Consider the following 11,348-nt stretch of genomic DNA (forward strand, 5'->3'; position numbering starts at 1 on the left):
TTAGTACAATTTTAAAAATTAATAAAGAAAACTAATTCTTTAAATTGTTTTAATAATGTGTGTTAATTTTAATCTTAATTATAGTTTTTATATAACATTTACAGTAAATAATTTAATAATTATTTATGTACAAATATAATTAATAAACAATATTATATATTATATATACATAATATTATACAAAACTAAAAATTATATAAATATATTTAATTTTTAAACTTTTTTAGACAGGCTCCAACAATCAAAACAAGGCCCGTGCCCGTCCAAGGCAAATCTCAGACTTGGGCGGGCGGCCCAAATTTCTCAAGCGGCGAGTTCAGATACCGAGTACAAATTCAACGGTCCATCTAAAATTTTAACACTACATGAAAGTACCACTCCTACCGCACTGACACTGCGACCATTATATACCAGCTCATCAAAATTTTTAGAATCCTCAACTGAAAAATTGTACCAAACCTCAGGCTCGGGATCCGCTTCGCAGCTCCGAACCTAACCGCTTCAGCTTCGGTATATTTTTTTGCTCAAATTTCTTTCCTCTTCAGTCTTCCAATCACTCTCGTCGTTAAACGTCCGAACTCACGAACTCCGTGACGCTTTCTCTCTCCGATCACGAATCCTAACCCTAGTTTCCGATCGTAATTCGCAACGCAGGTACTGATGTCGCCGATCAGTCATGAGTTCCGCGGATTTTCTTTCGCTTTGTCGAGAAAATTTGCAAAATTTTCCGTCCGATGAATTTTGAATTTGTCTTTTTTTCCTGTTTTTTTTTTTTTTTTTGTTTTGTTTTTGCGCTAACGGTTGATGAATTACGTCAGGTGTGCAAATGCTTGTTCAACGACGACGATCGTTGGTGATCTGAGTTCGGATCCACCTCTTTACTGGCTCTGAGGTTTGTTTACATCAATGTGGCTTTAATTAAGGTTAACTGGGATTGTAATTTTGTTTAACGAATCTGAATTTTTCTGGTGACTTTAGTTTTCCGATGGGAGACTGTAATCGAGTAATTTTTTTTATTATTATTTTCTTTCGTTTTTGGCAGCTTTGGTTGGCTTTTGACCTGGAACTATGGCGTTGAGTAATTGGGAAGCAGATAAGATGTATATTCTATGATTTTTGCTTTTATGTTTTGTTCTTCTTGTCTTGATCTTTTTATTGTTTCTTTTAGATATTGGATATACAAAATTAAACGCTATTGTTATTTTGCTAATTTGGCAGGCTTGATGTGTACATTTATGACTATTTGGTGAAGAAAAAATTACATGCTACCGCAAAGTCCTTCATGACTGAAGGGAAAGTTGCCCCAGATCCAGTAGGTAATACATTATCATAGTTAATTTATATATTACTCTTCTTTTGAGTTGTAACTGCTCAATTGATTAATGAGTTGAAAAATTTTGCTTAGTTTAGATTATGGTCTATTTGAAATACATCCAAAACACCTTGCTCAAGTATCTCATTAACACACTCGTATACCGGGGGTGTTGGACTAATATTGCAGTGTGTTTAATTACTTAATCAATCATATGCAGCTATTGATGCTCCTGGCGGTTTTCTCTTTGAATGGTGGTCTGTCTTCTGGGACATTTTTATTGCTAGAACGAATGATAAGCATTCCGATTCTGCTGCTGCTTACATAGAGGTAGCTTTTTAAGTTTTATGGGATATGGATGGTGTCTCTCACTTAGCTTCTTAACTGATTGTTTGTGTTTTTTTCTGGCTTTTTCTTTTTCCTTTGACTCCTTCGGTAATGATGTGAAGGCACAACAAATCAAAGCAAAAGAGCAACAACAGATGCAAATGCAGCAGTTTCAACTTATGCGCCAAGCTCAGATTCAGCGGAGGGATCCTAATCATCCTGCTCTTGGTAGTCCACTTAATGCTATTAGTTCCGAAGGAATGCTTGGGCAGTCTACTGCTACTGCATTGGCAGCAAAAATGTATGAGGAACGAATGAAGCACCCTAATCCAATGGATTCGGAAACATCTCAACCACTCCTTGATGCGAGAATGGCTCTCCTGAAATCAGCGACAAACCACCCTGGGTAATTTTGTTGTAGATTTCATTCGTTTGAATTCTGATATCTGTATTAGTCAGTAGTTGATTCAACATAGCTTCTCCCGATGCAGTCAGTTGGTGCAAGGAAGCCCTGGTAGTGTCAATGCAGCATTGCAACAAATACAGGCGCGAACTCAGCAGAGCCCTGTGAGTACTTGGAAATGTCAATCTTGCTATGTTCTCTTCCTTTTCTTCCCTCAATCTCATTAGTCATTTATTGTCTTGTCTACATAGGACATCAAAGGCGAAGTTAATATGGGTACTGCACAAAGATCTTTGCCCATGGATCCCTCTTCAATCTATGGGCAGGGAATGATGCAGTCAAAACCTGGAATAGCAAATGCAGGTATGGCACTTTTTTTTATGAGAGAGAGAAGAGAGAGAGAGAGAGAGAGAGAGAGAGAGAGAGAGAGGCTAAAAAAGAAAGAAAACAAACTAGGCAAAAGGAAAAAAATATATATCTAAAATGCTCAATCCCCATAAATTTTTGTAACGATTCAATAAAAAAGGGGGCTTCACTAGCCCTTTTCGTCTCTTTGCCCTCCTTTTAGGATGAGTTTTCTGTTATGAGCCTAAAATAAGTAGTTACATTTTCCGTTCCTTGATATAATAGTCTTTCGAGAGTATTGGTCAAAGTTTTATCAATCAGTATGCGTGCCATGTCTACCAATTCACAAGTTTGGACTAAGATGCCTTTGTACTATGTTTACAATGCCATCATACCAATCCATTTGTGGCTGTGCTCAGATTTCCAATCTTCTTTTCTACCAAGAAATAGTGAACAGAGAAATAAATATAAATAAAAACATACATAGATGTGGAAATTCTCTGATTATTTCCCTGATTTTCAGAGATGTGTTGGCTGATTTGTTTACAGTTTTATTTCCTTAGAATAAGGAGATTCTGGTAGCAGATTACCCAATCTCAATTGTTATTTAGTTTCCATATTTTATGTGACTATTGTACGTAGGTTTGACATTTGTATTCACTGTTTAGTGGAATGAGGTCTTCAGCCTCTCCATTCTATAGTCGTGTACTCTTTTGGCTCAAATTAGTGGAATAAAATAATTCACTCTCATAATTCCACAATAGATACATATGTACATGTATATTGATCTTCTGTTCTTTCCTTTGGAGTAAAGGTACATCTGCATTTTTGTGTCATATTTTTCAATGTCAAAATGATTGAATTTTCATGAGCACAACATCTTGAGCTCAAAAATAGGAAGAATGTAATTTGAGAGCAAGATTGCTTTGAAATACTTATTCGTGGAGATAATTAGTGTCTTACCATTTTCCAAAAGAAAGACAGCGAAAGTGGGATGCTAGTTTGATTTGCTGCATGTTCTGAACATTCAATACAATTAAAGTTTTTTGCCCAGCTTACCCCAACAATCTTCATAAATTATTCTAGAATTGACTTGCTGCGTGATCGATATGTTGATGCTTTCATGATTACGGGATTTATTATTATATTTATTATTATTATTATTATTATTATTATTATTATTATTATTATTATTGTTATTATTATTATTATTATTATTGTTATTGTGATCATCATCGTCGTCGTCATCGTCGTCATCATCATCATCATCATCAAATAGTGTTTGGTTTTTTCTTTCTGTAACAGGTCTGAACCCAGGAGTCAGTGGTCTTCCTTTAAAGGGGTGGCCTTTAACAGTAAGTTTAACATTTTACTTATATGTACAAAGAATTAATGCAGCATATGTTTCTGGTCCCAGTGTATAACTATTGTTTCTAATTTATCCAGGGTATAGACCAAATTAGGCCAGGTTTAGGTTCACAAATTCAAAAACCTTTCCTCCAAAATGCAAGCCAGTTTCAGCTTCTGCCGCAGCAGCAACAACAGCAAATCTTATCGCAGGTGCAGGGGCAGAGTAATCTTACTGGTTCAGCTATGTATGGTGACATGGATCCTCAAAGGTTTAGAGGTTTACCTAGGGGACCTTTAAATGCAAAAGATGGCCAATCCATTGCCAATGATGGATCTATAGGTTCTCCGATGCAATCTGCTTCATCAAAGGTAAGTTTAAGTTCTTGGAACTACCATCTCATTCTCCTTTCCTCTTCTTCACCCTAGAGACCTAGCATTGTTGTGCACCACAAGTCAGTGATTCATTAATTAGTATGATTGATATTCTATAAGTGCATCCTGATGTTTCATTTACGAAATCGAATTTCAACAGGATGCAAAATAAGCATCCAAGTTAAGTCTTTTTAACTTACAGTCATAGTCATAGTAAATACTAAATGTGTTTTTTGGTAGGCTGAAAGCAGTGAGAGTGCTTACTACTCTGTGTGGCACATTCAAATTCAAATATAGCTATCATGGTCCCCTCCCTAATAATGTAAAATTAGTTTGGTTTCTTTGGAGCTCATCTCTTCCTTCTTTTGTTTGTATATAATTTCTTCATTAATAGAAATTATTTGTTTCTTTTCCAAAAAAAAAAAAAAAAGTGTACAGCCTCTTGGCAGGACCACGTAGTTAAATTAATGTCTTGTTCTGCTTGATATATGTGGTTGGTTGATTTGCTGTTTGTTTCCCATATGAGCAGGTCTGTAGTTGAAGTAACCTAAAAGCATCATAAATTATTGAAAAAGAATATATAATCAAACTGATCATGTAATCGACAGCAGTAAGGAATCCAGACAACCTCGACAAAAATTTATTGGAAGTTTAATGAGAAAAATTGAAGAAAGTTGTGGTTTGAAGCTCTGGAGGGAAATTAAAGTTTAAATTCAGAGTTTTTCTTCATGGGATTTTTAAATTTTGTTGTGAATCCCCCATTGCACGTTCCTTACGGTTTTGATGTGAATTTTCCTGCCTTGAGTGGGTTGGAAGAAATTAGTGTCCGGATATTTTCTAGGACCATACTTGTATTGAGTGTTTGAAAGCCAGCTCAGCCTATCCAAACATATAAACTGTACTCCGATTTACACTATATTTAAGTACAATAGTAAAAGGTTTGCTTTTCATCTGTTTCTAAATTTCCCCCTGAAGAAACTAATGATCTAAATAGGTAGATGCTTTCTTTTTAGCTAATTAGTATTCTAATGAATGTAAGGTACAAAAAAGAACGAGTAGTTCATTCATAGATGGCTAAATAAGACCAGGATTTTGGTAACAAATTAAGTTCAATCTGTAGGCATGTCTGTCTCAGGCCTATGTAACACTTCATTTCTCAACACCTTAGCCTAGCTAGAACTAGTGCTATCAATGTTTAGGCCTAATACTTCAATTGTATGAAAATCATGAAATCCTCGTGTGTGCTTTTTCTTTGGAAAAATTTAACATGACAACTCATTAGCCACCTATATTATATTCACTTTTCTTGGGTGCTTTTTTCTTTTAGCTATTTCGCTATACATGCGCATCTTGCTTTCTTTAATTAGGGGAATGTTACTGTGCTTTGATATGAATGTTTATGTATACACCATATATAACTATATTTAGTTTTGCTGGTTTAGGTAAATACCGTTTTCGTATGACCTTAGAGCCTATAACAGGAAATTTTCTGAACATATTTTGCTTTAAGCAGATGAGCATGCAGCAGATGCAACACTCTTCGTCTCAACAACAACAGGATCCCTTGCAATCCCAGCAAGTGCAACAGGTAGTGCTACTTCAACATAATGACCTTATTATCAGGATCCCTTGCAATGATAACTAAAGGGATTTCTTTCTGGAAATAATGACTATTGATTGTCTTCTACTAGAATAACCGAAAAAGGAAAGGACCTTCTTCTTCTGGAGCTGCCAACAGTACTGGTACTGGAAATACAGTTGGTCCTTCACCTAACTCTCAACCATCCACTCCATCAACTCATACCCCTGGTGATGGAGTTGCTATGCCAAGTAATTTGCAGAACGTTAATAGCATGTCGAAAAGTATGATGATATATGGTGCAGATGGAACAGGTGGTATTGCGTCTTCAACAAACCAGCTGGTAAACTCTTTTTAGTATTTTTTTACCTGCATAATCTGTTGGAGATGAATTTAAACTGTGTTTTTGAGCATGTTGATTGCAAGTTAAACTATTGACTTAAAAGTATTTAAAACCTTCTTTAGATTTTAAGATTTGGAATAAATTATGCCCAGCTAAATTGATAAGGTCATAAACAAGGGTGGCATAATTCTTCAATTTGAGAACAAGTAATTTGATTAGTGTTTAGAATGGGGTACTTGATTCCTCGGGCCTTGAATTTTAGTAATTTTAGCAGGGCCATGCAAGTTGAGAAGTCAACTGTATCATAGTCTGCTACAACTTAACTGCTTGATAAATTGTATAAATATATGTTTTTAACTAATATTTGTAATCGCAGGACAATATGGACCAGTTTGGTGATGTTGGCTCCTTAGAAGACAATGTGGAATCTTTTTTATCACACGATGATGGAGACGGAAGAGATCTATTTGGCACATTGAAACGGAATCCAGAACATGCAGCAGAAGCGTCAAAGGGTATTAATAGTCTCATGCTTTGAGCAATGACAATTGAACTCATAAGTTGCAGAATGACATGGTTTTCTCTGTCTCAGGTTTTTCCTTCAATGAAGTTAGTTCGATACGTAAAAGTAACAGTAAAGTTGTTTGCTGTCATTTCTCGTCGGATGGGAAATTATTAGCTAGTGCTGGGCATGACAAAAAGGTATTGTCAATTTTATCCTGAAGAAATGAGCTTCATATTTTGAGGATATTTGTTTTGATTTTTTTTTTTTAAATTGGCTTCATCTAATGAATTTAACTGCATCTCACCTGTAACACAATTAGTTATTTGGTTGTTTTGTCTTTTTGCTTTTTTAAACTGCATGTCAACCTAACTTCCTTGTGGAGGCAAGAAACTAAGTTGGAATACTAGACTTTTTTTTCCCCCTGAAAGTGTGTCAATAAATTACTTTTGAAATGAGCATCCCTTTTATTGGGTTTTATTGCTTCTTTTTTTAATTTCATCAATTATTTTCCTTGAAAAAAAAATAGATTGAAAGGAAAATATCATTCTAATGCAATATTGAGGTTCTTAGAACTACCAGCTGCTTTAGCTGGTAAAGGACCTATAGGAACATACAAAATTAAGATAACTCAACGTTTAACAAATTGTTGGGGATGCTTATCCTTTTTTCTCCATGTCAGTAGGTTGTTCTTTGGAACATGGAGACACTGCAAACTGAGAGCACTCCGGAAGAACACACATTGATAATAACTGATGTTCGATTTAGACCAAATTCCACTCAGCTGGCAACATCTTCATTTGATACGACAGTGCGACTTTGGGATGCTGCAGAAGTAAATTCTCTCTCTCTCTCTCTCTCTCTCTCTCACAGTGCTGGTTTTATATATTTGTCAAAATTATTCCAATTATAGCAAACAATTTATAATTTCCAAATTATTCCAATAATAGCAAACAATTTATAATTTCCAAATTATTCCAATAATAGCAAACAATTTATAATTTCCAAATTGTTTCATTGCAAATATGATCCAGATGCTTTCATTTCCATCCACATCATGAATCTTTATTCTTTATTCTTTATTCTCGCAGTTTGTTGCTTGTTTAGAGAGGCTGATTTTCTGTCTTGATGCATCATCAATTGTTACTTTCTTCAAGTATTATCTTATTATTTTAAGTAAAAGTTTTTGAAGATAGGTTTTTTATCCTTGACATGTGTTCTTAAATCTATATCTTGTCCTGACCAGAGGATGAACCCAAAGATGGTCAGGTAAGCACAATGAGTGATATGTGAGAAGTAACATGTATGCCAATGATTCATCCTTACTTCTCTCTGTTAATTTGAGCGTATGACATGATACCATATTACAATTTTTACGTTGCCTGGTGTTATGGCTCTACTTGCTAAGGCCAATATTTCTCCTCCTGATTGTTGATCTCATTATGTTCGTAATTTTCAATGGCTATTTCTTTGCCATTCATATTGACATCATTACATCATTTCCATTCATGTTTATGACCTTAATACTGTGAGCACTTGTTACTTCTTTGGATTTTCCATGAAACTCGCTACTTAAGATCTTGCATAATCAGTTTTTAATAAACAATCAGTGAAGATTTTGGTCAAAAAATTATCAGTCTGTTTTTATGCTAGCCTTGTTCTAAATTATTGTGATTTATTCTTGCAGCCAAATTATTGCATGCATGCCTATTCAGGGCATACCTCGCATGTGCTGTCACTTGATTTCCACCCCAAGAAGACCGACCTTTTATGCTCTTGTGATGCTAATAATGAGATTCGCTATTGGAATCTGAGTCAGTATAATTGCACCCGTGTTTCCAAGGCTAGTATTACTACCCTTAGCTTGATTCTTTAAGTTTATGATGCTTTTCTAGTTATAATTTAGCTTTTGTTTTAAATCTAGTTGTTTGATGTAGCAGGGAGGTTCGGCTCAGGTGAGATTTCAGCCGAGAATTGGACAGTTTATGGCTGCTGCAGCTGGGAATATTATTTCCATTTATGATGTTGAGAGTGACAGACAAACATACTCGTTCCAGGTGGGAGCAATGATTCTTATTCCTGGGGCAATTTGATGGTTTCCTATTTTTCACAAGTGTCTCACATTATGATCTGTTGCCACTTGCTAATCAGAAAAAAATAACCTTTTTTTCTTCAGGGGCACTCAACAGAGGTACATTCTCTTTGTTGGGATACAAATGGAGATCTTTTGGCATCTGTTAGTCAGGATGCTGTCAGAGTCTGGTCTTTATCGTCCGGAGAGTGCATCCATGAACTCAGTTCCAGCGGAAACATGTTCCAGTCCTGTGTATTCCATCCAAGCTACTCCACTCTCTTGGTCATTGGAGGCTACCAGGTGAAATTTTGCTTTTTTTATTTTGGTTGAGGATCAGAATTCAAAATCTTTTTATGCTTAAAGTTGTAGCAGTCTAGGAATAGCAAATCTTAGGACTGGTAGCTATTAAAGCCAGCAAAAAGAAAAGGCCATTTACTTAAAAGGGTGGTCAATGAGAACTGTGTTGTTGGAAAACACATGATAATGCAATTCCACTATAAATTGTGTTTGTAGGTATCATGATATTGGGGTTGTAAGTTTGTTTTATTTTAAGGTTAACTAACATCCATTGATTGTGCATTGCGTGATGCCTCACTCACATAGTAGGTTTAGTGCACGGAGCAGAAGAGACGGGGAGGAGAAAAAGAGCATGCTAGGCCACTAGCATTTTTTTTTTCCCTAATAAAACTCAAAATGGTTAATATCCATGGTCAAAGTATTATATGCCTTTGACCTCCTAAAAGAAAAATTTCCCGCAGCTAGTTTTTATAAACTATCTTATGTCCTCAATTATGACAATCACTACCGACTTTTGGTTCAATCATGAAATTGGTAGGCTGAGACAGGTGCTGTCACATAACAACCAAAGGCCATTGCTGATTAGCACCATTGGTTGTATTAAGTATTTTTCATTAATAATCTCTTAGTAGTAGTTTTTATATCATGACAGGGCTTTGCAGAATTCCTAGGAATATCCAGATGTTGTGAATTTGTGGATAGATTATTGTGAAATCCTAGCTCTAATCTGTTAGCATACCAATTTCTTAAACTATTAAGAGGTGGACCAATAATATTTCTATATTATGACACTAGCACGTGACAATGGCAATCATGTGGGTAAAACAAATATAATTAAAAGGCCCAACACGTATAAGTCTGAAACATAATAAAGACCCAGTATGCGATGACAACTTCAGAGAGCATAATTACAGGAACTCAAGACCTGCTGCTATGATACTATGTTAGATTACCAATTATCCCAAAAGCTTAGGCACCATTCGTTTTGCTCGTTCAAGTTGAGAACTTGAGTTGAAATATGAATTTATGCGAGAAAAATTACTGTAGCAGAAAAGGTTGAATTTGGATTTTTGTGAGAAACAACATTGTAGCAAAAAGATTGAGTTGTGATTCGAATGGTAATACAAACGAAGCCTTAACCTATTAGGAGGTTGACCAACATAGTCTTATGTTCTAATATATTGCTGTGGGGAAGAAACTCTACTTCTCTAGGAAAATACACCATGTACAATCTAATGTTACCCTGGCTTGTCAAGAGCTCACTTTTGCATCTGATTTTCTGTTGCTACTACTAGAAACAAAACAAAAAATGTGGGTAGCATATTCCAAAAGTATCACCAAAGAAAATACTACTAAAAGAATATATATATATATATATATATATATTCTAAAAGAATAATTTATTTTTTACCGTCAATGTTATATACAGCAAAAATATCTGTCAAGTTGTATAATAATTTATACCAAATCATTTTGTACTTGTTTGGTTACTAATATATTTTTACTTTCTAATCATTGAAATTTTGCAGTCTTTGGAGCTATGGAACATAGCTGAGAATAAATGTATGACAATTCAAGCTCATGAGGGCGTGATATCAGCGTTGGCACAATCACCAGTAACAGGGATGGTTGCCTCTGCCAGTCATGACAAATCCGTCAAAATCTGGAAATAAGCCTTTGCCGACTCTTTTGGTTGATGGATCCACGGTATCAATATACTGGGCCTTTCCATTCGCAACTGCAGAATTCAAGAATAATATGATCAAGATAGGGAAAGCTCAAAGTACATCTAATTTGATTTTATTTAATAATTTGTTTTTTTATTATTTGGTTTCTTTTCCATTATTCACCTTTCTTCATAGGTAATAAGAGGAAGTGTGTGTTTTCTAAGTTTCCAGGTACTTGTTTAACTCCTTTTTTTAAGTTAGAGAATTCATACAAGTATTTCAAAGCTGTAAAGTTTTTTTTTTTTTTTTTTTTTTTTTTTTTTTTTTTTTTTCAGGTTTGACTGCATCCGCTTCCCTCAGGTTTGACTGCATCCGCAGCTCTCTATTTATTTATTTATTGAATCTAATGTTTGGACTACAGAAAAGTAGTTGCTCTTTCTTCTCGTGAATTCCTTTCAGTCTCTGTGTTCATTGAGTGTATAAAATAAATTTATGTTTTATGAAAATTATTGGTGAACTCAAGCTGAAGAATGCCCAACTATAATTTCTCACTGATTGTGAACTTATTGATTTGTACTACATCCTTTGCAATTATATTTTCCGTATATGAACATTTCATACACATAATTAATAGATTTAATCATATTAGCATATTTTGATGGTAATTATTCATTAAATATAATGATATACAATTATCATTTGAATTATTAATAAGTACATGAAATTTCATTTTATATGATGTCAAAGATAAATTAAGATCATGCTTCTTAGGCATCT

The 11,348-nt window shown here is 34.8% G+C and overlaps 1 protein-coding gene across 2 annotated transcripts; it reads left to right on the forward strand.

The window, feature by feature from the left end:
- Positions 1–566: 566 nt before the first annotated feature.
- LOC21404430 (transcriptional corepressor LEUNIG_HOMOLOG) lies at positions 567–10,949 on the forward strand. Of its 2 annotated transcripts, XR_002903237.1 has the most exons (20): positions 567–654; positions 819–892; positions 1,043–1,100; positions 1,219–1,316; positions 1,533–1,642; positions 1,762–2,045; positions 2,131–2,206; positions 2,294–2,405; positions 3,693–3,742; positions 3,834–4,106; positions 5,623–5,697; positions 5,801–6,031; positions 6,408–6,546; positions 6,624–6,733; positions 7,219–7,368; positions 8,221–8,376; positions 8,474–8,590; positions 8,710–8,907; positions 10,434–10,802; positions 10,932–10,949. XR_002903237.1 is itself a non-coding variant. In XM_024173116.1 (19 exons), the coding sequence occupies exons 3-19, from the start codon at positions 1,069–1,071 to the stop codon at positions 10,575–10,577; spliced, it is 2,355 nt and encodes a 784-aa protein (XP_024028884.1). In that variant the 5' UTR covers positions 567–654; positions 819–892; positions 1,043–1,068; the 3' UTR covers positions 10,578–10,858. The 2 variants fall into 2 exon arrangements, 1 of the variants encoding a protein (XP_024028884.1); XM_024173116.1 differs by lacking the exon at positions 10,932–10,949 and having other exon boundaries at positions 10,434–10,858.
- Positions 10,950–11,348: the final 399 nt, after the last annotated feature.

This window comes from Morus notabilis, unplaced genomic scaffold (assembly GCF_000414095.1).
Source record: "Morus notabilis unplaced genomic scaffold, ASM41409v2 Scaffold783, whole genome shotgun sequence".
Classification (NCBI taxonomy): domain Eukaryota; kingdom Viridiplantae; phylum Streptophyta; class Magnoliopsida; order Rosales; family Moraceae; genus Morus; species Morus notabilis.